The 25,541-nt window shown below is 49.7% G+C and overlaps 4 protein-coding genes across 4 annotated transcripts in view; 2 read left to right on the top strand and 2 right to left on the bottom strand.

Annotated features, from left to right (window-relative positions):
- Nucleotides 1-10,633: 10,633 nt before the first annotated feature.
- On the bottom strand, nt 10,634-14,500 carry LOC306835882 (spastin-like). The gene is made up of 16 exons (XM_079362662.1): nt 13,958-14,500; nt 13,755-13,838; nt 13,595-13,678; nt 13,350-13,504; nt 13,136-13,269; nt 12,952-13,045; nt 12,804-12,878; nt 12,607-12,678; nt 12,459-12,534; nt 12,294-12,385; nt 12,129-12,208; nt 11,897-11,939; nt 11,747-11,826; nt 11,597-11,667; nt 11,477-11,517; nt 10,634-11,157 (listed from the first exon to the last, which is right to left on the bottom strand). The coding sequence occupies exons 1-16, from the start codon at nt 14,061-14,063 to the stop codon at nt 11,032-11,034; spliced, it is 1,413 nt and encodes a 470-aa protein (XP_079218788.1). The 5' UTR covers nt 14,064-14,500; the 3' UTR covers nt 10,634-11,031.
- A 103-nt stretch (nt 14,501-14,603) lies between these two features.
- memo1 (mediator of cell motility 1) lies at nt 14,604-20,538 on the top strand. Its single transcript, XM_079362664.1, has 10 exons — nt 14,604-14,919; nt 14,996-15,085; nt 16,094-16,175; nt 16,256-16,324; nt 16,493-16,605; nt 16,902-17,013; nt 17,640-17,782; nt 17,886-17,962; nt 18,076-18,180; nt 18,542-20,538. Exons 2-10 carry the CDS (start codon nt 15,025-15,027, stop codon nt 18,671-18,673), a joined length of 894 nt encoding a protein of 297 aa, XP_079218790.1. The 5' UTR covers nt 14,604-14,919; nt 14,996-15,024; the 3' UTR covers nt 18,674-20,538.
- Nucleotides 20,539-20,788: 250 nt separating this feature from the next.
- srd5a2b (steroid-5-alpha-reductase, alpha polypeptide 2b) lies at nt 20,789-23,459 on the top strand. The gene is made up of 5 exons (XM_079362843.1): nt 20,789-21,359; nt 22,555-22,718; nt 22,792-22,893; nt 22,976-23,126; nt 23,198-23,459. The coding sequence occupies exons 1-5, from the start codon at nt 21,085-21,087 to the stop codon at nt 23,262-23,264; spliced, it is 759 nt and encodes a 252-aa protein (XP_079218969.1). The 5' UTR covers nt 20,789-21,084; the 3' UTR covers nt 23,265-23,459.
- Nucleotides 23,460-23,621: 162 nt separating this feature from the next.
- Nucleotides 23,622-25,541, bottom strand: part of mkks (MKKS centrosomal shuttling protein) — a 2,716-nt gene continuing 796 nt past the window's right edge. The window contains exons 1-4 of the mRNA XM_079362765.1: nt 25,171-25,541; nt 24,921-25,102; nt 24,385-24,495; nt 23,622-24,315 (exon numbers count right to left, since the gene is read on the bottom strand). The exon at nt 25,171-25,541 is cut by the window's right edge and continues 796 nt beyond it. Of these exons, the coding sequence (XP_079218891.1) occupies nt 23,878-24,315; nt 24,385-24,495; nt 24,921-25,102; nt 25,171-25,541 (1,102 nt within the window). The 3' untranslated portion in view covers nt 23,622-23,877. The remainder of the gene's footprint in view (nt 24,316-24,384; nt 24,496-24,920; nt 25,103-25,170) is intronic.

The raw sequence follows: 25,541 nt of genomic DNA, 5'->3' as shown, positions 1-25,541 counted from the left end.
AGAGAGAGAGTGTGACGGAGCTGAGGGAAAAGTGAACCTCTGACCCCAACTGTCACCCGTCCAGCATCGAACACTGATCCCAGTCTTCACACAGCCCCGCCTCCACGACACCCTGGGCTCTGCAGTGATCCCTGTGTGCAGCTCAGAGAGACGAGGACGTCTTTCTGATGCCTCTGTGTTTTTACTGTTGGATAAAATGGATTCAGTGAATGATGGACTTCACCCTCCTGACGCCACCCAATTAATTCTTGTTTGCGGTTCCGTCTGTGCTCGTGGCTAATTCCCATCATGGTCCCACAGAAAGAGATCCTATTTGTGGTGGCCGACCAGAGGTGTCCTGTTTGTCTGACTTAAGAAGATTAGAAAGCTTGAGGAGCGAAGTGTACTTGATACTCTCTGGCCCAGAGAGCAGTAGGTGAACTCATCTCGTCCGCTCGCCTTCCTCTCTGCAGAGAAAACCGACAACAATCCCGACTCCTATTTAGCTCCAACCTATCCGACCTGGACCAGTGGTCATGAGTGAACTTGGACATTTTAACATAGAGCTCTATGGGGACTGTGAAACACTGATACGCTGAAGGACCCAATCCCACGGAGAAAAGTGTTTTTTTGTTTTTAACGCTTCAGCTGAAGACGTGGAGCTGCAGCACTCGATGACTCTTTTGACCAAAGCGAGAGCTTTTATTTGAAGCCCAACGCACAGACCTGCTTCATAATAAGATCAGCTCAGCGTTTCTGGAGCGACCGCTCGCGTGACACATCTCGGTGTGGTCAGGTCCTAAGAAGGAGGCGTGAACACGCTGTGCACAGGCTGAAGTGGTTAATAGGGTTTCTTACTGGACATGTGCCATGGTCAGCTGTGCACCAGCTGGATATTTCTGTAAACCAGTCATCCTGTTTCTGGAAATCAGCGAAAAAGCTTTTTTTAGGTGCCACACATACAGTATAAGAGACCAGATTCTCACACAGCTGATCTCCTTTTAACAACCGTCTGAAGTCTTTAAATAGCAGAGGAACTCAAGTGGAGAACATTTACTGATGCAGCAATATCATGAACACATTGATGCCCACAAAAATATAAAGAGCCATTTACCGCCACTCTGCATGAAGCCTGCAAACAAGCAATCCCTGTGTCTCTCAATCAATGACAGAGAGAGAGAGAGAGAGAGAGAGAGATCCTGTGTTGCTCTCTTGACCTGGTGTATGTCCTCTGAAGAGAAGCTGTGTCGCCCTCAGACAGCCTTGAACACACACCTTCATAATCGTATCTGTGTCTGTGATTTTCCATTTGGAAAGCTGAGCTTTAACTTCTCCCTGCACACAGAGAGAAATAATCACAGAGCCAAGCAAACAGTGGCCTACTGAGGCTGCACTCTGATAGCTTCACACACACGTGCCAAAGTATACAGACGTAAGTTAAGCTAATCCGGATGTCTTCCTGTAACGTGCTAACACCAGACTCGAGTTGGACAGTTTGTGTCGACGCTTTGTGCTCAGCGCAGCTAAAAATAGATAATGTGCAACACATGGGAGGATTGTTTTCTTCTTCTTTTACCAAACTCTCGTCTGCTGTTAATATTAACAGATTTTTGTTGCTTTCTGCACCTGCTGAATGCAGGTTCCTCCTTGGCCTTTGACCTGTTAGCTTAGCAGCAGGCTAATCTCAGTAGCAGCTGTCATCCACACGACAAGTGCTGCTCGCCTTCTGTTGGACTGACTAATCTTCTCACTTTCACTCTAAGAGCATGGCATTCATAACCTTCTAAAGAACAGCAGATCATTCATCAGAGTCAGGAGAAGAATCTGAACCTCTGACCCGACGAGAAGCTTTGTTAATGCGTGCTTTTCTCATGCAGCAACCAGTTCAGACATACCAAACACTGCAGTTCCTCCAGTGTCCACTAGAGTCTGTCTCCTGCGGTGAGTCTGTCTCCATAGAGCTCTATGTTAAAATGTTTAACTTTACAGCTGCAGTTCCTCCAGTGTCCACTAGAGTCTGTCTCCTGCAGTGAGTCAGTCTCCATAGAGCTCTATGTTAAAATGTCCAACTTTACAGCTGCAGTTCCTCCAGTGTCCACTAGAGTCTGTCTCCTGCAGTGAGTCAGTCTCCATAGAGCTCTATGTTAAAATAAACAGTTTGGGTCTCTGGAGCTCGTTAACTGTGCAGACTGAATGTTTCTATAAGTCACCTGTTGACATTATATTAAAGCTTAATGTAATCAGGCTGATTTGAGGGTGTGTCTGAGGTCGTGTGTGTGTGACTGCAATAACCAGGAGAGACGAGCAGGGACAGTGATAAGCTGACGTGTTTGTATGCGCGTGATTTCAGCTCTCACTGTCTTTGTCTCCCCGACGTTTCTTCAACCAAACCTTTTTTAAATAGTTTTCCTCTCTGCACAGAGCATCATAATTAGCTGTGTGTATGTGAGGTCAGAGGAGTCGGTCTGTGATGTGCTGTGATTGTGTGTGTGATGATACCCAAAGTTAAGAGCCGGACTTAAGACTGAAGAAATCCTCCTGAGGCAAATGTTTCTTGAGCTCTTGGATGAAGTCAACAGTTCATGTGGTGGGTGACTTTACCCCCGGCACAAAGACTGACTGTTTGAAACTGCACAAAAACTCAAAGCTGCAGCAGCAGAGCTCGACGCTTCGAACCAGATAAATGAATCAAAGGTAAGTGCAGGGTGCACACACACTCTGTCAGTCTGTCATACTCAGGAGAAAGAGGATGCATTGTTGTGTTAAAGACTCCATCCATAATAATAAATGGTTCAGTCTGCATTTAGAACACAGGCTCTGTGTCGGCCCTGCCTGCGCTCTGGATTGGTTTTTGTGGCTGCAGATCTCTGGCCCTGAACCACATGCAAACATTTATTTGGGCACTGGATCCAGTTTGCAGTTTGTTTTAGCAGCTAACTTCTGTAAGCCAGTCTCACGGAGGACTCAGGCGGCGCCCAGAGGGGTCTGCATGTCCTCCTGCTGGACGCAGACACAGAACGTGAACGTGTGTGACCTTATTATTATAATGTCCTGATCTTACTGCACACTCGACCTCACAGCAGCTTCAAACTGACAACCTCTCTCGCTGCAGCTCTCGAGGGAAGCCCGCCCCCCCAAACCGAGGTGTTTTAACACATGTGTCGGTGCTGGTGGGGGGTAAACAAGCTTCAGTGTGTCAGTCAGGATCAAAGTCACGTCAAACATGCGTTTCAAATCTCCTTGGAAAAGGCGTGACCCCGTGAACAGCAGAGATGTTCCCGCCTGTCCTGGAGCCCCATCAAGGTCGGCGAGTTGACCCGTGTGTGACAGACGCTTAGTGAAGCGTGATCCTCCTCCTACACGTATGACCCGTCACACTGCCGTGTTTGGACTCAATTAAGAAGGAACAAAATAACTGCAGGCGACCCGCTGACCGCCCAGTGAATTCGGCGCCTTCAAACTTCTGCTTATGGACGACACAGGCGGGTAAAGTACAAAGTGCAGCCTGAACTTCTCACAGTATGATACAACCTTTATTTGAGACGTGAATGTTGTGGGTGGAGCCATGAAACCACGTTAAATGATGTCAAGCCCTGTGATTGGACCGCTGGATAGCTTTTTCAATCAGCTGCTGCTCACTGGTTTCCTGAACCAGCCGAGGACATGACAGAACCAGCCGAGGACATGACAGAACCAGCCGAGGACATGACAGAACCAGCCGAGGACATGACAGAACCAGCCGAGGACATGACAGAACCAGCCGAGGACATGACAGAACCAGCCAAGGACATGACAGAACCAGCCGAGGACATGACAGAACCAGCCGAGGCCATGACAGAAGCAGCCGAGGACATGACAGAACCAGCCGAGGACATGACAGAAGCAGCCGAGGACATGACAGAACCAGCCGAGGACATGACAGAACCAGCCGAGGACATGACAGAACCAGCCGAGGACATGACAGAACCAGCCGAGGACATGACAGAACCAGCCGAGGCCATGACAGAAGCAGCCGAGGACATGACAGAACCAGCCGAGGACATGACAGAACCAGCCGAGGACATGACAGAAGCAGCCGAGGACATGACAGAACCAGCCGAGGACATGACAGAAGCAGCCGAGGACATGACAGAACCAGCCGAGGACATGACAGAACCAGCCAAGGACATGACAGAACCAGCCGAGGACATGACAGAAGCAGCCGAGGACATGACAGAACCAGCCGAGGACATGACAGAACCAGCCAAGGACATGACAGAACCAGCCGAGGACATGACAGAACCAGCCGAGGACATGACAGAACCAGCCGAGGACAGAAGCAGCAGGTCATCCTGACGTTGCTACACGCAGCAGGACTGATCGAGCTGCCCGTCCTCAGATCGTCTCGTCCTGGCTCACACAGAGCTTCACCTTTCACTGCCTGGCTTCATTTAAAGGGAAGCTCTCTCCTGACCACCTGGAAAACACGCCAGGCCGTCCTCGCCGCGACTCGCTTAAGTGTTCACCGTCCAGCTGTACAACACCTGGCAGGGCCGGCGTTCCCACTTGTATTAGCGGCCACATGTTGTTATGTGTTAACGGTGTCTGCTGGAACAGACGAGTCTCTCCTGTCTCTATTAAACCCAACTATCTGTCAGCTTTATCCGTGAGCTAACGTCACGTAACAAACCTGAGCCGTCATAAATCTGAGTGAAGAACAGGAACGAGGAGGGTTTAACACATGTCCTCATCCTTTGAGGATCCTGATGACACATGTCTCATAAATAACAGCTGCTGGAAATCAGCCCAGTTATCAGTCTGATACCAGTTCATCCTCCCCAGTGTGACACAGAGCGCTAGCAGCAAGCTAACAGCTGAAGCTTTGGAGCAGAAAGTTCTGGGTTCACGTCACAGATGAGTCTGTCTTTGTCTCCACATGGGGAAGTGGTTCTAGTGAAAGCCGGTCCTCCCCTCTCTCCAGCAGACCCCTCATGATGTGACGTTGTGGATAAGGAGCCCTCTGTTTCACAGGTCATGTGACAGAGGTCAAGGTCATCCGCTTGATCCAGTGCTCTGAGTCAACAAGTCTGGTTTCAGGGGCGTGGATAGGCCAGCGGTTTATGCATGACCCCCTTTTACAGAGGGTTAAGTCCTCCAGAGCCGTCTGCCCGGGTCCCAATCCGACCTGTGGCGCCCTCGCCCCTCCCCTAGTTTCTGATCCCATCATCTGTCCTGAAAATAAACCTTTGAAAACTAGTAAAGTTTCAAGACTGTGGCGCCTTCAAGGCCGCGCTGAGACACTGCAGTTCCTCCATGTTCCACTTGAGGCAGGCTGCTACCATCACCAGGATCTGGTCTCTGGGAACACGGAGGTTAACCAGCTGAGCGAGCGGCGGACACAGACTGCTTGGATTTGATTACTTTGGGTTTGGTGACCTCTCGCCTGTCTCTGCAGCTCCGCCCCCTCGTCACACGGGAAGCTTCAGTCTGTGACGTCACGGTGGTTACACACTCGCAGCAGGGACTTCTTGCTTTACAGCATCCTCTTCCTCTAAAAAAGAGTTCTGACCCTGAAGGGACGATTCACCATCGTGTGTGTGTGTGTGTGTGTGTGTGTGTGTGTGTGTGTGTGTGTGTGTGTGTGTGTGTGTGTGTGTGTGTGTGTGTGTGTGTGTGTGTGTGTGTGTGTGTGTGTGTGGTGAAGAAGTCGAGATGCTGTCGGACACAGACAGATGAAAGAGCCTGTTCCTGGGCGCGAGGCCAACTCGCTCTTCTTTGAAGCGCCCGTATGAAAGCGAGCCTCTCCAGGACGTCTCTGATTGGTCCTGATGTCCTGCACGGGAGATCAAATGTTTAAGAGCACAGCAGGATGAATGAATCACCAGAGACACTTCAGCAGCTAACATCTAATAACCTCTTCTTTCTGCGTGTGTCGTACAAACAGCTGAAGGCGGCGTGCGGAGTGTGTGTGTGTGCGGAGTGTGTGTGTGTGCGGAGTGTGTGTGTGCGGAGTGTGTGTGTGTGCGGAGTGTGTGTGTGCGGAGTGTGTGTGTGCGGAGTGTGTGTGTGTGCGGAGTGTGTGTGTGCATGATAACATGTTGAGATCTGTAAATCTGTGACCCTGCAAACGCTCCTTTACCATTCAGCTCTAATGCCAACGCAGGAATGTGAAGTTCGCCTACCTCTCTCAATAGCTGCCAAAGCAAATCATTTTCAAAAGCTTGTTTTATTTAATGGCTTTAATCTTTGCACATAACTTTTCTGCCCCGCACAAAAGAGTGTTTGGATTGGAGCGGCTGTGGAGCGCTCGGATCTATAAGAGCTGAAACACTGATTGATAGTCGTTCAAAAGTCGCTGTGATCAGGTTCTGTTAGTCCACTAAGGCTCACAGAGAGACACATTAATAAAACAGTCCAGAGGTTAAAGGTCAGGGACTGTCACTCAAAGAGGCCACACCCCCTTAACCCCCTTAATGTAAAGTAAACAGGTGAGTTATATAAACATTCATCCCGCACAGGCTCCAGAGACCCAAACTGTTTATTTTAACATAGAGCTCTATGGAGACTGACTCACTGCAGGAGACAGACTCTAGTGGACACTGGAGGAACTGCAGCTGTAAAGTTGCACTCCACACAAACCTCACAGTAACCTGGTAGACCAGGTACTTCCTGTTGACTTGGCGTGCTCATGACAGCTGTTACAGTGTGTGTGAATGTAGATTTGTTTGAGTGTGTGGACAGGTTGCCTTCCCCACTCGCTCCCTCTCTCCCTGGTTTTCTGAAAACATTTAAAAATCCCAAAACAAATATTTAAGAAAGATTACACATCCTGAGTTGTGGATTCCCTCTGACCTTTCACTGTGAGACGGGAATGTTTGTGTAGTTTTATTGCTGCACGATGAACCTGACCGAGGTCGGAGGTGGAGTTGAACCTTCCCTCCTGTCCTCACATGAATGACCGGAGGGAAGGGCAGCAGAGGAGGACAGATCGATGTAGCGTCAGTCCTGGCTGCACTTTCACTTTTCATCAAGTGTTGTGGCTGCACATGAGCTGAAGGAATGCACCGCAGGGCAGCCTGCAGCTCACCTTGACAGAGCTTCACTCAGCGTGATCCCCCGCCTCCCTCCGTGTCCCACGCCTCAACATGTCCACAGTCCGATACGCATCCTGAACATCATGTGTGGAGGATATTTGTCCATGCAAAGGAGAAAATAAAAACTTCTCCACCAGATGAATGCAACATGTTTGATCCAGATGTGAGACTGCACAGTCCCGTTTAGAGACGCGCTGACAAGCTGCACTGACTGAAGTCTAAAACATCTGCATGCAGTCGATGAAGTCAAAGACAAGGTTACGCTCCTGGTCACCTCACTGAGGTTACGGAGATTAATGGCTCTGCAGGTCATGTGCGGGCGTGACGGAAAGTCCACCCCTCCACCCCGCTCTTTTACAGCTTTGTGGCCGCAGGCTTCGGCTTAACTTGTTTCCCTCCAAAACTATGCAGACATGGACAGATCCTCTTTTAGGGATTGTTTGGAATAAGACTTATCTTAAATCCTGCACGCTTTAAAAAGAACCGTCCTCCAGCTACGTGCTTCAACATTTTGAAATGTTGCTTTCCCTTCTCCCCTGTGTGAACGCTTCTGGCCTCCCTAATTAGATAGTAGAGTTTTAAGAGTAGCAATTACCGAGCTCACCGCAGACCTATCACTCTCCAAGAGGGACAATTTAACAAACACAGATGGAGTGTTACTGTAAACTCTTTCCACGAATACAAATCAGGATGCAGAGACAAATGTCTCCCCAGGGGGTCCCAACACTCTCGCTTTAGCTTCGCCACAACGCGTCTCTGTGACCACGACGACAGAACTCGGAGTTTAGCACAGCATCAATAAAGACCGAGGTGACAGGAAATGTTTTTCTGAGGTGAAAAACGTTTATCGTGAAAAGTCAGATCACAATCAACCTGCGTGTTCGGCTACACGAGTCTCACCTTTGTACACAACGCTTTGAATATCGTACGACACAGGTCTGAACAATAAGACACGAGATCATACGATATGGTATAAGACACGGCGCGGTACGATCCAGTAAGGTACGACATGATGCAGCGCTGCAGTGGTTATCTCTGTCCCCTCTCAGTGAGAAGGTTGCTGGTTTGAATCCCTGTCTGGCAGGAGCCTCTCTGTGTGGAGTCTGCATGTTCTCATGGCGTGGGTTCTCTCCGGCTTCCTCCCACAGTCCAATCACATGCTGGTTACCTGCTGACTCTACAGGTGGGAATGTGGCTGGTTGTCTGTCAGCTCTGTGATTGGCTGGTTGTCTGTCAGCTCTGTGATTGGCTGGTGACCAGTCCAGGGTGGAACAGCGGTATAGATAGAGGATGGATGGATGACACGGTACGATACCTGATTGTGTCTCAGGGGAACGAAGGGAGCGCTGGAGGAGTTTTGGAGGAATGCATGAAACTGAAAAATAAAGACAAAAGGGGCGGAGCTTTGATTATCAGCAGCGACTTCTGGGCGAGCGGCTCCCCGACCGTACAAAAAGGTTTTCTTTTCGGCCCTGGTGTGACGGGGGGGTTTCCCTCCTTTCAGGCCTGAGAGCGTCTCCTGTCCGGCTCTGACTGCTCCTGTTTCACTCGCTTCACACCCACAACATAACTTCATTTACCGCGCGGCGTGTTATCCTTACGCCTCGGGGGACGCTACGCACAGAGGCTAATCTTGTCTCCAATGGCAACATCTGTCTTTTATGAGCACATTTATTTTTCTTCGTCCCTGTTTATGTACGGTGGGTGTGAGGGGGGAGACAGGGTGTTAGGATATGTTCTTATATAACCATGAGAACACGAGCTTATTGATGCTCGGTTTCTTATTAAGACTAGATGATGAACTAAATGACTGAAAGTATTTAGAGTTAAGTTTTTTAGTTTCTTATATTTCTGGGGACCGTTGAGTTTCACATGTTATCACATGGTGTGCGCAGCATCATGAAATGTACCCGGGGAAGCCTTAAAGAGAGACACGCCCCCCCGACCATAACGAACCCTCCTGTCCACACACTCTGTTTCCATAATGGGCCACTTGAAGAAACGCTCAGCACCTGTTTGCTCAGTCGCAGCGCTCACTGTGATGACTATTATTCTGCGCCCTACAGGGTGGGCTGTTTCTCCCGAGGTGTCACATGATCACCTATTCTGTTTTCCCATGAGTGGACGTCGTGCTCAAAGTATCAATGAGCTACTGTGGAGGTGCAGGCGTCTGACACGCAAGCACAGCCTGGCTGTCAATCACCCTGCAGAGTGTGAAGCACCTCGATAACCTTTAAAGCACAACATGAACACATGGTAATTGCCCTGTGCTGTAATTACAGGGGATATTTGCAGTAATTACTTGTAAGAATGTTGATGTCTTCCCCCTGCAGGCGTTTTTATTTTATTATCGGACACGCATCATGAAAGGAGAAAATCATGCAGGCCGTTTGTTTCCTGTGCAGGATGCTCTCAGGGAAGGAAGAAGGTGATGACTAAGCCCTCGCCTCCAACCTTCCAGTCTGGCACCATGAAAGACGCTCTTGAGTCCTGACAAGTTCAAAAACACACTCCGACGTCTCTCCCCCCCGAGACTCGTAGATGTGGCTGCAGCTCTGCAAGACGCTGTTTTCATGTTGAATCTTTTTTTTTTAAACCTTACTATACAATAATTTCTGAATTTGTTTGCATTGCAGAGTTTGCACAGGAGGCTGCAGCCGGGCCACAGAAACCGCAGTAACACCGGCGGCTGACCGTACCAAGGCCTCTGGGAGAGAGAGCCTTAACATGCCGCGTCCCCGACAGCTGCTGACCCCCATCTGAGCTCGATCTGCTGCCTTGTAATTAGACGCTGGCTGGTTATTGGCTCTGACCACAGATCGGCATGACGTACATTCACTGGTTACGGCTTTTCTCTGGTACTTCGACTCACCGCTCCAACAAAGTCGTAAAAACACGTTTTCTTTTGCATGTCTGTATTCAGCAGCGGTAAACTCGAACCGTGTCGCTGATGTTGTCGAACCACCGAAGTGAAGGATCCTGGGAGCTTCCACAGGTCGAGGTCGGACTGTCAGAACAACGAGATCAGTTTTCACTAAGTCCTTTATGAATTCTCCTAACACCTTTCCTTAACCCCGGGACCTTTTCCTTAAAGGAAGCTTGCTGATTGGTTGATTCATGCACGCCTGGACCACTGATCTTTATAGTACTGCACAGGTACAGTAGAAACACAGTGGACCAGTTAGAAGGCCTAATCCCAGTCAGGGTTCAGGAGTGTGTGGGAGAAACAGGAAGTCTGTGAGCAGCAGGTGGTTTCGGTTCATCCAGGATTATCTGTCAGTCAAATCGCTCAGGTCCTTTAAAGCAACACCTGAGACGTGAGCACGCCGCTGCACATGACGGCAACATGCAGAAACCTTCAGTGAGATCACGGTTTCTAAAGTATTTCATGTCGAGGCCTCCTGCTAAAAAAGAGCAGCAGCGCCATCTAGCTGCAAACACGAAGCCTCACGCTTCAATATGTGAGTGAAAACTTGCTTCTCGTGATGGTTGATTTTTTTTTTACCTTTGAGATGTTTGTTTTTTCCTCATGTTTACAGAATGCACACGAGGGAGAGAGAGAGCAAAAAGAACTCTGCAGACACTTTTCATGAACGAGTTTATTCAAGCACGACAACCTGCTTATCATGTCACTGTTATAACACTCGTCAAACCATCAGACACAATCACAGCTCAGGCTCCAATCAGACCTGCAGAGCACTTAGTGATCAATCAGACCATCACCGAGAATCATGGATGTGCAAAATAATCAGCGTCAGTGAAGTTCAGGGACGATCTACTGAAGTATGCTGCCCTCTAGTGGCAAAGGATCATGTGTTAATTTTGCAGGACATTATCAAAAATAAATAAAAGAGTTGAAGGTGGGAAGTAATACCGTAAAGGAAGTCTAATAACAAAAATGAAAAGGCTCCAATAAAGATCCCAAACGTGCTGATGATCGTTCAGTTTGAACCTGCGACAGAGAACAGCGGCGTGCGCTTCATAACGCCGTCGTGTCCCCAAAGTCTTTGTTCCACTGTGCGTACATGGTCAGTGTGGTCGGGCTGACGCTCGGCTTGATGCGCCTCAGGGACTCGTCGAAGTCTTTCTTGTTGATGTTCCTCATCTGAGGACAGACGGAGAGACAAACACTGGACTTTAGAATGAAGGCGTTTAAAGGGTTAAAAGACTCTGCAGGCCGCTTTGTGCTTCTATATTCATGACAGCTAATGAACACTTTGATGTTGGTACGTGTGAACCTTCAGTGTCTGTGTAAGACACAGCAGACGCTGTCTGTCCTGAGCTCTGGTCGAGAGACGTCAGAGAGAGAGAGAGAGCGTGTTTGTGAGAACACGTGACAGCAGCAGGAACATCTGTCTGCGGCGTACGAACATGTTTGTGTTCATTCATGTCACTACTTTAAATTCAGATATGAACAGCGTTACCTCGCTGGCAGCCATACTCCTGACCTGCTCTGGTCCCAACTCTGAGAAGAGAAGAGATTTTTAAAGAATGAGGCTGAAGTGGTCGTGGACGCTCACAGACACACGAGCCAGACGCCTCACCTCTGATTGGCCCCAGAGCAGCGTCTTTAGCTAAAGACGTGAGATCACTTCCTGAGTATCCTGCCGTCTTCCTGTCAGGACACAGACGCAGCAGTTAGCGTGTTTTCTTTCAGCTGCGGTTCCATCTGTCAGAGTGAAGACAAAACTGACTTTGCCACATAGGACAGCTCGCTGGAGCTCAGAGGGTTTCCTTGTTTCCCCAGAAGATTTCTCAGCAGCGTGCATCTGGTCTGCAGGGACGACAGGTTCATCATGAAGGCTGCCGTCAAACACCATCAAAATAAGGTGAACCATAAATACCTGCTCATCCGGCAACGCCACATAAACCCTTTTAGCAAAGCGCCTGACAAGAACAGAAACAACTGTGGTGAGATTTTCAGAAGCAGGAAGTCCTGATTGTTTTCAAAAACACAAATCAATCAAACAATCAGTGACAGGTCAAATCCTCTCCTCCATGTTCCTTTCTTGTTCTATGTAACAACATGAGAAGACGTGTTCATATAAGAACATGACTCTATTTTCCTTCCGGTACCTCAGTACAGCTTCGTCCAGTTCCTGAGGCCTGTTAGTCGCTCCCATAACGAGCACCTTTTCGTCCCGTCCTGACTGCACCTGGAACACACGCACCGCTGTGAAAACAAGGCCGGGGCGAGCGGCGAGCTATCGGAGAACGGAGAGCGAGCGCTGCTGGTCTTACCCCGTCAAACTGCACCAGGAACTCTGTTTTTAAGCGGCGAGAGGCGTCGTGTTCCCCCTCCCTCCTCTCACACAGCAGACTGTCGACCTCGTCTAAACGTCAACAAACACATTTATGAGGATTGAAAACGGGAGACGTCGAGTCAATCGATGAAATGATACAAACCGATAAATATGACGGAGGGCTGTAGTTCTCGAGCCACAGCGAACAGAGCTCGTACGAGCTTCTCGCCCTCGCCCACCTGTGAACCACAGGAAGAGTGAGTCACAGCTTCCCATGCTAAAACGCTTTTCTGCAGGAAATGATTCCTTACATATTTAGAGGTCAAACTGGCGGCGCTGATGTTGAAGAATGTGGCGTTTGACTCTGCTGCGACTGCTTTGGCCTTGAAAGGAAGAAAAGGCCGAAGCACATCTTTGATTTTCAGCAGTGAAGACGCATATTAACAGTTTGATGCTTATTATTATTATACTAGTGTGATCCGTGTGCTCGGTTCAACGGTCATCTTACCAACATTGTTTTTCCATTTCCAGGCGGGCCGAATAAAAGCAGGCCGCGTGCCGGAGCTCTCAGGCCGGTGAAGAGCTGAAAGGAGAAATGTGAAGGGCGTGAAGCGACAGATCGGACCTCACAGAGGAGAATCAAAGGAAGTCATTACCTCTGGTCTTAAGGCGGGGAGAATGACGATCTCCTGGAGCGCTTGCTTGGCCAGTTCTTGTCCGGCAATGTCGTCAAAGCAGACGGACGCTCCGCTGTGATGACAGCACAAAGATACATCTCATCAGAAGGTTTTCATCCCACTCTCAGCTTCAACGTGCAGCTGACGCATCGCCTCCAAATACCTGTCCACGATTTCATTCAGAATCAGGTTGGCCAGTTTGCTGTCCACGTTCTTGAAGTTTTTCATATCCCTCTTCAGGGGCGGTCTCGCTGCGGCAGGTTTTCCGTTTGGCGGTCTTCCCGTCCGTGGGGTCACCTGAGCAAGAGAAGCAATCAGAACGCCCCCATATTCAGCTCACTTCGGCCGCAGTGTGAGAGCAGCCTTTATATGATCACCTTTGAATCAGAAGGTCCAGACAGAGGTCTGACAGCAGGTCTGATGTTGGAGGACACGCCCCTCGCCGCAGGCTGGCTCTTAGCTGCAGCTTTTGGTTGAGGGAGAGTAAAGCTGCTCTGAGGAACATTCCTCTTCCTGGACGCTAACGTCGCCTCTGAGAAACAAGAGCAGAAAGGATCGACACCCACGTCTCCAGACAGCAACACACCCGGGTGTGTGAAGTCAGACAACACAGTAACCTTACCCAGTAACGCCAGCCTGTCTCGTGCCATAGTGAGATTTGCTTGCATTTTATCCTGGAGTCTCTTTGCTCGCTCATATTGTTCTCCTGCAGACAGATATATAAAGTCAGTATCAAACACCTGAAAAACACCAGCACACAGTGAACACCTGTCTGGAGTTACCTTGTGCTGTGATCTCCACTTTAATCCCCTTTTCCAGCTCAGAAATCCCTTTCTTGTACCACAGCACCGCCTGCTCCTTGTCTCCTGTCAGCACACACACAAACCAGGTCAAACACACACACAGGGAGGAGTGTTTACAAGCTGTCAACACACACACACACACACACACACACGCACACACACACACACACACACACACACACCTGTGTCGTCCTCGTCCACCCGTAAAGCCTTGGAGATGTAGTCAAACGCCTGCTTGTGGTAGTTTTTGATCACCTCTCCGCTCTCTCTGCTCTTTGTTGGGTTCATATTTATATTTTCAGTTAAAGCTAACAGCTAACTAAAGAGGAAACGGTTCAATTAACGCCTCACGTGCATTTATGACGCCATAATGACGTAATGCGATGATTTAGTTCATATAAAAAAACGTTTTCATAACATTATATATATTATTAGTGTTATTATACTACTACTAACACAATTACAGCGCCTTCTCTTAACAGAAAACAACTCCGCCGCTAGCTTCCGCTTCCGGTGTTTACGGGGAGGGGAAGTTCACTGACGAGTCTGTACAAAGATCCGGTTCCTTTAAAATGGATCAGGGATCCGGTTTAGGTTCCAGACGTGCCAGGGTCCGGATCATATTTATGGTTGAAGCTTGAGTGCTCCTACAGAGGGCGCTGGAGTCCCATTGATGGATAATGACAACGGACTACGGGAACAAGTTAGGATCAAAACCAACCCCGGTCATACGGACGTGACCACACCGTTGTCATGGAAACACCCCCGAACGCGCGGCTTCATAAAGAACCGTTTAGGAGCTGCACGGTCCAGGAAGAAAAGGTACCGGTGAGTCGGTTCACTGAAAAGAGTCTGAATCCCTCTTTATTGAGTCTGGGCTGTTTGTCCGCGGAAAGGTTGTTCAATAAAGTTTAAAAAAGGAAAAAAAAAAAGCTTAACCTGGCTGTAGCCGAATAAACTGAAGTTAATCCTCCGGTCCGGACTTGAAAGTGTCCCTCCTCTGTCTTGACACAGACTGTGTGATCATTGTTATCAGAGGACCGTCAATCAACAGTCAGCGTCAGTGTCCGGTTCACCGGTTCACCGGTTATTGCTTGTTAGTTCGTTAGCCTGCTAGCCGTCTCTTTTGTCTCTCCAGCAGCAGGTTAGCTCTCCTCTCCTGCTGATCATCCTGTCTGCTGCTCCTCTCTGCTTCAACTCTTTTTTATTTCTCCTGACAGAAGCGAAGATAGGCGGCTTGGGATCCAAGATGTCGAACCGAGCGGTGTGCAGAGAGGCGAGTCACGCCGGGAGCTGGTACTCCTCCTCGGGTAAGTGTCAGCTCCGGGACGGTTAGCATGCTACATGCTAACAGGCTCATCTTCATTTCTCTACCTGTGTGTGATTTATTGGTGTGTATTTAAAATGTACACTTGATGATGTTAATGTAATAAACTGTCATTGTTGATCAGCTGTTAGCTCATGTTTACTCTCTGTTAGCCTGTTAGCTGCAGGCTCCTCCCAGTGAAATGATGGTGAACAGAATGAAAACATCAAACAGCAGCTGAGGCTAAAGCTGCTAGCCTTCCTGCTCCTCTGAGAGCAGAAAGTCCTCCCTGTCATGGGGGACAAAGGGACTGGACTTCATGTCGCTCTCCTTCCTCCATTTCAGCAGTTTAGCTCACATTAAACAGCTGATGATGACATCATCAACATGCGACGGAGCTTCCTCTGAAGCATCAACTTATGTGTCCTAACTGTCATTTAACATGTAGTCCAGAACCGCAGCAGGAAGTAGACCTTGAGGGTACCAGGGTCGTCCTCACACCAACCTTCGTTCACCCCGTCCGCCTGCGTCTCCACCAACACTCCTGCTCCTCCTCTTCTTCACGTCTTCATTATGGTTTTGATAATTGCACATTTTCCCCACACTGGCCCCCCTGCTGGGATGGGGCCCCTCCTGCTAAGCGGTAAACTTGTGGTAATAATCAAAAGACGGATGATGAAGCTGTAAATCCTGGTTTCTCTGTGTGTCTGACGTGTTCAGTCCACAAGTTTATTTTTGAATGGTTCATGTCGGCTTACACGTGTAGTGTTTGGGCGCTATTCTTCCTCAGGCTGTGGAGTGAGGCTGAGGTATTCAGAGAGTAGTGTCTGTTCGAGTGACATTAAAATGATTTCATAGAGCTCTATGAGAGACAGTATGATCCTTTCCACTCGTTTGCTGATTTTGTGGATTCAATAACATAAAGCCCCCCCCCCCCCCCCCCCGTAGGCGTCTCTCTTTAACCCACGGATCTCAAACAAACCATTTCTACGTTGTTGTTCCTGTCCTCCAGGATCCCAGCTGAACGCGCAGCTCGAAGGCTGGCTGTCGAAAGCCGAGACCTCCGTCAGACCTGCTCGAGCCATCATCGCACCGTGAGATAAGAAACCAATGCAAACATGTCAGAAGTGATCCGTGTGTTTTCCTGATCCGCTGTGTGTGTGTGTGTTTGCAGGCACGCCGGCTACACCTACTGTGGTGCTTGTGCAGCGCACGCCTACAAGCAGGTCGATCCCTCTGTTACGTGAGTCGTCCAGTTTATCCGTCTCTGATCGTGTGTGAAGAAAGCTGCTGTGAATGACTCTTTCTTGTCTGACTCTCCCCTCTTTAGATGTTAGCTCACTTAGTAGAATATAGTGCTGCTGGTGTTCTTTGTGTGAACAGAGTGAGATAAAGTGCTGTCGCCCTTCAGTCGTAGGGTGTTCATCCTGGGACCTTCACACCACGTGCCCCTCTCCCGCTGTGCCCTGTCACCTGCAGACGTCTATAGGACGCCTCTCTACGACCTGAGAATCGACCAGAAGGGTACACGCTGTTTTTACACGGGACGTTCTGTCTTCTTTGTGATTGTGTTTAAATGTTGACACATAAAGGTCCAATCAGTGAGCTGTGTAGAGACTGAAAGGATAATGTGAGCTTCCTATCTGATCAGACTGCAGTACCCATTTGAAACACTAGGGGTCAGAGTTACAGACTGCTCCTTTAAGGGGTTAACTGTCTAACACCCGTTGTTGGTGTAATGATGATCCTCCATGGAGCCTCTCAGTGTGCAGCTCACTGAAACACGCACAGATACAAATGAACTCCCCTCTGTTTGACAGTTTACTCGGACCTCTGGAAAACCGGGTTGTTTGAGCGGATGAGCATCCAGACAGACGAAGACGAGCACAGTATTGAAATGCACTTGCCTTACACTGCTAAAGCCATGGAGAGGTAACCAGCTTCCCCTTGGTTTGTACTTGAACAGTGTCAAACACGCTCACACCCTCAGCTGTTTTTTGTTACTGAAGGACGTTAAACCCCGCCCTGCCTGTCACTTCCTCTGAAGGCCGTAAATATGGCGGCTTGAAACAGCAGGCTTCATGTTTCTGTGTTTATGAACATTTATCTGGGTAACCTGAGTGTCTGTCGACCCATTTAAAATAAATCCATCCAGTCTCTGTTTCAAATGTTCTCAGTTTGTGACATCACAAGTTGGATTCTGGTTAAGCCCCTCCCCTCCCCTCCCCTGGTATCTCCTCTCATGGACTCCACCTCCAGACTTGAGCTAAACTTGGATCTCTGCAAATCCGCCATTTTTATTCACTACAGAGGAGCGACGTCTATGGGGAAAACTCAGGGGGCGGGGCTTATTGCATTTAAAGAGACACATGCACCAAAATGGAGCCTTCAGAGAGAGCAGGTTCACAAAGCTCCTCTGCTGCTTGAGTCATGTTATATTCACACAGAGCTCAGGGGGAGAGTTCATCGTGCAGGAAGAGGTTTCTCTGATGGATAGAAGCGTAGATATTGACACGTTAGCATGATGTGATGCTGATCAGACCAATTTCACGTTTCAGCCACAAAGACGAGTTTAGCATCGTCCCCGTGCTGGTGGGCGCCCTGAGCGAGTCCAGGGAACAGGAATACGGGAAACTGCTCAGCAAGTACCTGGCCGACCCCGCCAACCTGTTCATCATCTCCTCCGACTTCTGCCACTGGGGTAGGTACCGCCGCATGGACCCGTGCTCCTCTGTGACGGGATAGGTTACAGCTCAAACCGTGACCACGCAGCTTTCTGAGTGACGTCTTTGTCTCCTCTGAAGGTCAGCGTTTCCGCTACACGTACTACGATGAGGCTCAGGGCGAGATCTACAGGTCTATTGAACATCTGGACAGAATGGTAACATCTGAAACGGGAATATATGCATCCACATGAATCCAGTCACACCTGTGTATGATAGGAAGTGACATCACAGGATGTGTGTGTGTGACTTGTTTCCTCTGCTCGTGAAGGGGATGGGCATCATCGAGCAGCTGGATCCCATGTCTTTCACCAACTACCTGAAGAAGTACCGTAACACCATCTGTGGGCGCCACCCCATCGGCGTGCTGCTCAATGTAAGTAACGAGAGGAGTTGTCTTAACGAGCCTGTGATGTTCACTAGGCCCCGCCCCCTCAGTGACGGGTGAACGCCCCTCTGCTTTATGAAAGTCAGGCGAACGCCTCAACTTATAACAGATGTGGATAATTCAGAGAGACGTCGTCGTCATGGTAACACACTAACGACCCCGGATGGTTAGATTAATAACTTCAGACTTTCTTTACCGAGCTTTTATTTTGAAGGAACACAGCGGTGGAAGGGAATCTCGTATAAATAGTGCGGCGCAGTGAGATGTTGATGTTTTGCGTCTCGCGGTGCGTGCACATTAGCGCCCCCTGTGGCGAGCCTTATTAAAGTCTCCTGTCTGTGTGTTTCAGGCCGTGGCCGAGCTGAGGAAGTCGGGATTAGAAATGAACTTCTCCTTCCTGAACTACGCCCAATCCAGTGAGTGCAGGAACTGGCAGGACAGCTCCGTGAGCTACGCTGCCGGGGCGCTCATCGTGCATTGAGGTCGACCGCCGCAGGGGGGCGAAGCAATGCCGCCGCCCTGCCCTTACTATCTATCGCCATAACCCCCTCCCCCCCTTAGCCCCCCCCCCCCCCGCCGTTACGCCCACTCTCTGCACGAAGGACCTTGACACTCAAAGCCAGTACAGTCTCCTCCCCCTCTCTCTCTTAGCTCCGCCCTCCTCAGTTTGAAGTGTGTCTCAGAGCGTTTTCAGTTTGGTGTGAAGTTTAGAGGAGAGTTAGTTTAGCTTGGAGGGGGAGGAGCTCTTTACGAGGAGCGTCGACGTCCCCTGATAGCTCGACGGATTTCAGGCGTTACAGCCGGACTGTCTCGGCGCTCGCGTGAGTGGCCTCAGAAAAAGATTGAAAACAAAGGTGCAGATCTTAAAGGATGAATGTGAGAGGTCATAGGTCATCGCTCCACAGTTGCTAACAAAGGGCTGCACACCCGCTAACCCCTCGAACCAAAAACCTGATTTCTCTCAGTTATGAAATATAATCTGTCTTCATCTTTGATTCCTGTTATCATAGATTTATTAGACGTGACGTATTTACTCGAGTAGTTTGTAGATTTGAATTGAAAGCAGTGTTGGTCCTGCGTCGTGGTCGGCCGTGTCACCGAGGCGATACAACGCCGCTCGCAGATTCTTCTTCACCTGTAGCATTGAAGGTGTGGACCTCTCCCGACACCTCTTTTTTTACGCCGCTCTTTGTTTCTGGTTCCTCGTGTTACACGCTCGGCGAGCACCGGAGGTTGTTTTTTTTTTTTTTTTTCCACCTGAACAAAGACGTGACGGCTCGGACGCTCCTCTTCACGTGTAGGAAACGTTACTGGATAGAGAGCGTTTGTCCTTGTTGCTAGGTTACGGAAGGTAACAGCTGTGGTGTGTTTCAGCTCCGTGGTCATGTAAACGTGTCCTGACATCAGCAGCTCTGCTCTAAGAGTCAAACTGTTGAACAGCTGGGGGCGGGGCTTCTAAGCTCTCAGGACTGTTTGAAGATTTGGCGGCTGAGTTTAAGATCTGCACACGGTTCTGCTGCGTGGCGCTTCTCGTCTTTGAGACATGACGTGCGTTGTGGTCGTGCGGGCTGAGCTGCCCCCCTTTCATCGGTTAACGGCGTGCTCTCTCTGAGACTGCAGGGCGCCGCCGGCTGTCCCGCCTCGCTCACTGACTGACCGTTGGCTGCTGATGTCGAGTACTCTGGTTTAAACGCTGCCACCCTCTGACAGCCCCCTCCTGCACCGTGAGCAGCGTCGCACTGCGCCGCCTCGTCTGATTGGACGAAGCGGGCACAGACTGAGGAAAGTAGAACAGCATGACACACTGTGCTATTGTGCCTTTTCTTCCTGTTGCACACAAACAGCGTAATCTCACGGTCGTCTTACTTTCACGTTTTCTTTTCCCACATACCCCCCCCCCCCCCTCGCCCCCGCCGTGTCTCCAGCGCACCCATCACCCAGGAGTGACCCCCCCCCATCCCCCCCCATCCCATCATCCGTTGGTCTAAAAATGGCACCAACTGTTATCTCCGTTGTCCAGCAGGGCGTGGCGTTCAGTCCCTCCACGTCACCGCGTCCCGTAGAGACAAAGGCTGAACCTCGACGCTGTCCGTCTTCTGTTTGTGGATCTTTTGTCTTTTTTTATCCTTCTTCTTTTTTTGCTTTGAGAATGGGATCGTTCACGTCACAAACCTAAACACACATAAATATATATAAATATATATATATACTACTTAACTGCTCCCTGAATGGAGTTTTTTTTATCTCAGGTTCCACCGTCAAATCATCCCCAAAGGCTGGTCAGAGGATTCATGTTACAAAACCAGTAAAATGTTCTGAAAGCACGTCGGCTCTGCTGTCTTCTTCTTCTTCACGTTTACACACACAACGCTTCAGCTCATGTTTGGGATGTTTCTATCACAGCGGGTTTTAGGGGGATCACTTCAGAGGGGAGGCGTGACATGCTACCAGCAGAGGGCGCCGGATGGTCCGAGGAGGAGAATCAAATGTACACCGTGTTCTCGAAATAAGTTTATTCCAACCATGTTTGGTGCTGCCGGTCTGTGGCGTGGGAGGCGTTATATTCATGTCAGCTGGACGCAGCTCATCATGAGGTTAAAGAAGGACTATGTTCTGAAGTTATGGGAAGGATTGTGAAATACCTCGCTGCTCTCTGCAGATTCAAACCACAAATGCATACACAGTGACATAATGTGTGCAGATGTTGTCTTATTGTAAACAGGCCGATCAAGTTGTCAGCGAGGGACTTCGGCTGACTTTGAGCCAAACATTTTCTAGCAGCTGACATCATGGCGATTATAAAACTCAACGCTGTTTGAAATGAGGCACATACAGGACATCGCAGGGTGGGAAGCACGAGCATCACCTGCAGCTCTCTGACGTTCTCCCATCATGCACTGCCATGAAGACCTGGTTTTCTGTCTCAGCTGTGGGATGATCCTGATGGCGCTCGGGTACCTGCTTCATCCCGAGAAGGTGCAGACGTCCTACGGGCGCCACATCGGGCTCCCTCTCCCCGAGAGGACGGTCCCAGCTGCTGTGGCATGGTTCCTGCAGGAGATGCCGGCTCTCCTGATCCCCCTCCTGCTGCTGCTCACATCCAAACCATCCTCCAGCGTGGGCAGGAACCTGCTGCTCTGCACCTTCTGTCTGCACTACTTCCACAGGTACAAGATTCAAACTGTTTCAGTGTGTGTCAGGGCAGGGAGCTTTTTCAACCTGACGTTTAGATTGTGTATGAAAAGCAGGTTACATTTCTCACCTTTGACCTTCACATTTACACTTTACCTTTAAAGATCAGGGAGATGGCTGGTCTGTCAATGTGGTCAAATGAAAGAAGTGTAAGACGCCGATCTGTCGTCATGTGATCATGCACAGCTGTTCTAATCTGAGAACAAAGTGAGGGACGTGTCGTTGACTATGAAAAATGGGGAGACTTTTTTTTTTTTTAAATTTACCTTCAAAGGACCAGAGAGCTGCTCTCTTCCTGTGTGATCAGTCAGCCAATCAGAGAGCTGCTCTCTTCCTGTGTGATCAGTCAGCCAATCAGAGAGCTGCTCTCTTCCTGTGTGATCATGAAGGAAACCTGCTGTGTTGAAGCTTCTCTGACAACAATGCAGCAGCCAGTATGTCCTCCTTCTAACTTTAGATTCTGCTCCTGAATGCTCTGGATCTGATTGGACCAGAGAAGGTAGGCGGGGCTTTGAAGGCCGTTTTGGACGCCCCTGGGTTTGCCAGATATGAGAGCAGTTATCAGGTGAACAGGTGTTGCAGCGATGGAAGCGGGCAGTGGAACTGCTTCAGATAGAAGTGATTGTAGCCGAGCTAAAAAGCCTCTGCAAAGGCGGCTCTCTGTGATGATTAGAGTTTAGACTGCAGTACTCATTTTAAACACTAGGGGGCAGCTCTGTGTGATGATTAGAGTTTAGACTGCAGTACTCATTTTAAACACTAGGGGGCAGCTCTCTGTGATGATTAGAGTTTAGACTGCAGTACTCATTTTAAACACTAGGGGGCAGCTCTGTGTGATGATTAGAGTTTAGACTGCAGTACTCATTTTAAACACTAGGGGCAGCTCTCTGTGATGATTAGAGTTTAGACTGCAGTACTCATTTTAAACACTAGGGGGCAGCTCTCTGTGATGATTAGAGTTTAGACTGCAGTACTCATTTTAAACACTAGGGGGCAGCTCTGTGTGATGATTAGAGTTTAGACTGCAGTACTCATTTTAAACACTAGGGGGCAGCTCTCTGTGATGATTAGAGTTTAGACTGCAGTACTCATTTTAAACACTAGGGGGCAGTTACAGACTGCTCCTTTAAAGTCAGTAAATAATGGTCTGCTCATGCTGTATCTGGGCAGGACGTTTGTGTTTGGCCTGCTGAGCAGAGGCAGGCCTTTCCCCCTGGGTGTCATGGTGGCTGCAGGTTGCTTCTGCTCACTCAACGGTTCCCTGCAGGGTCACTACCTGCTGCACTGCGCCCACTTCGAAGACGACTGGTCAGCCGGCGGTCGCTACATAGCTGGTATGAGAAATACGACTCTCCACTTTTCAAACATCAGGTCTCGTGTTCTGAGCATGAAACGAATTTGTTTTAGGTTTATTGCTGTTTTACATCGGAATGGGAATCAACATTCACAGCGATTATATTCTCCGTAACCTGAGGCGGCCGGGGGAAGTGGTTTACAGGATCCCTACAGGTAAGAAGCAGACGTCCCACCTGCATGGCGTCTCGTCCTCTCGGTCCCCGTGGTGAGCTTCGTGCTCCTGTGTGTCCTGCAGGAGGTCTCTTTGAGTACGTGTCGGGGGCCAACTACTTAGGAGAGATCGTGGAGTGGTTCGGCTACACGCTGGCCACCTGGTCTCTTCCTGCGCTCTCCTTCGCTCTCTTCAGCCTGAGCTTTATTGGACCCAGAGCCTACTACCATCACAGGTGACTTTGATATTCAAGATGCTTCAAAAGCATCAACACGTCATGATGTTCCATTTGCTCCTCTGTCACAGGTTCTACCAGGAGACCTTCAAAGACTATCCCAAGTTACGGAAAGCTTTGATTCCGTTCGTCTTCTGAGACTGAACCAACCTGTAACCTGTCTGTAATTAGAAACACATACATGTATTCTGATGGTGACTGCAGGTATAACAGTGTTTACAAAAATGTACCAAACCTTGTTGTGAAACTGTAAAACTTTAATAAATAGTTTGGACATTAGTTTACTTCAGAGAAGGCCGTTATTCAAACTTCAGCTTGAATATTTCTGTTCTCGTCTGCTGTCGACTCAAAGCAGGTCACATGTCACCGATGAAGCGGGGAGCATCTTGGGGTTCAGTGTCCAGCCCAAAGACCCACTGAGCCACAGCCATGTGCTCGGTGTCAGTACGAGGTTTATTTTGGAGAGAGAGAGAGAGAGAGAGAGAGAGAGAGAGAGAGAGAGAGAGAGAGAGAGAGAGAGAGAGAGAGAGAGAGAGAGAGAGAGAGAGAGAGAGAGAGAGAGAGAGAGAGAGAGAGAGAGAGAGAGACAGAGACAGAGACAGACAGACAGACAGACAGACAGACAGACAGACAGACAGACAGACAGACAGACAGACAGACGCCACAGATTCAAACCCGAGCCTCCGCACTAACCACGAGTCCATTAAAGCCTGTACGTCAGCCTGCTGCACGGCTGTTCAACTCGCTCCTGCTAGTTGGTGTCTTGAATGACGAAGCGAACGTCGAGCACGAGATTAGCAGTTTGTACCGCGACCTGCAGAGCGTTGATTTTAGCCGTGAAGGAGTCGAGCACACGAGGCTGCGCGGCTCGCTCTCTCTGCACCGCTGCAGGACAGAAGTGTGGCTGTTCAGTGTTTGCATGAGTCCACTTCATGTCCACCTCTGGACCACTTCTCACCAGTCCACAGCCGCAGCGGGGGGCCCAGCTGTCCTCCATGTTTTCTGTCATGGCGTCTGCGGGGAGGGTCCAGTGGTGAGCGTGCGTCAGGTCAATGAAAGCGTTTCCCCCGTCGTGATGCAGCGCCGCAGCCGCCGACTCCAGAGAGCGGCAGAAGGCTTCGACCCCGAGACGGTACTCTGTGGGTGAGCATCCCAGAGCGGCCGCCGTCTGTGCCACGCCGTCCGTGCTCTGAGGAGGAAACGTCGCTGTGACTGCTGTTGATGTTGGGACGGCTGCAGACTCCACATGAAATCTCACCTTGTGTCTGACGTAAGCAGCCAGGTGAGTCTCCGTGCATCCTCCTCCCAGTAAGGCCCAAGGCTCCCTCAAGGTGAGTCTCAACACGTGCTCCGTCTGCTGCCACACCGCCTTTAACACACACACACACACACACACACACACACAAACTCTACCTTTAAACATGTTCAGACTTGTGTGTGATCCTTCTTCCTCTGTTCACTTCACATCCAGTATTTGACATTTCAATAAAACCAGCTCGAGTTTGTCATTAACATTCAAGTCAGTCGACTCACGCTGGAGTTTGTTTTATGTTTGAAATATATTTTACAGCAGCAGAACATAGTTTGAGTTTGAGGTCTCAGCTCCGACCTCGTCGCTCCTCGTAGATTTGTAGATATCGAGAAGTGATGACATCACATGGTGAACCTGGGTCTGAGCCTGCAGGTGGTGGCAGGGAGCGAGGGAGAGGATGTGTGTGACGGGAGATTTAGAGACGCTCGCCTCGTTACTTTGAGTTTATCAATGAAGAAAACGTGAAGCTCCCTGTGTCCTACCTGGAGCTCGCTCAGCATCGTCTCGTTCCTGTGGCAGAGGATCACGGTGCAGATCGCAGACTCTCCAGCAGGCTCCAAGTGCAGCATGGTCTTCGATCCAAACTCCTTGACGCTGACCCCCTTCACCGTCCCGTACGCCTTGGCTGGGACTGTGGCGTGCAGTGTGGCCACAGGTAGAGCACCTGTGCGTGAGAGGGGAACAGATGATTGAACCTGAAGCTCGCTCTGATCAGTTAAACGTAGTGTCTACCTGTCAGCAGAGTGAGCGGCTCCATGAGAGAGATCCCCACTCGCTCCATCACGATGAGGCCACGCCTCCTCAGGTGCTGCTGCAGGACCGGGTGTATGACCTTCTGACACACACACAGCTGCACTCCATCTTCAACCACACGGTCACAGAGGTCCAGGAGCCGGTCCAGGATCTGCGAGTCTGTGTCCACACCTGGGTGCACCTGGATGATCCCGTCTCCCAGTTCAGACAGGTCTCCAGCTAGAGAAGCGCTGAACAACACCACCCGCAGGGGTCCTGAGGTCTCTGCGGGTTTGAGGCAGAACACATCATGCACTTCAACCAGTAACCCTGGAAACACCTGAGAGCTGAGCACAGGGTGACCTTCCACC

The sequence above is a fragment of the Symphodus melops genome, assembly GCF_947650265.1.
Source record: "Symphodus melops genome assembly, chromosome: 15".
In the NCBI taxonomy this organism is placed as follows: domain Eukaryota; kingdom Metazoa; phylum Chordata; class Actinopteri; order Labriformes; family Labridae; genus Symphodus; species Symphodus melops.
This window is presented reverse-complemented; position numbering and strand designations above follow the sequence as displayed.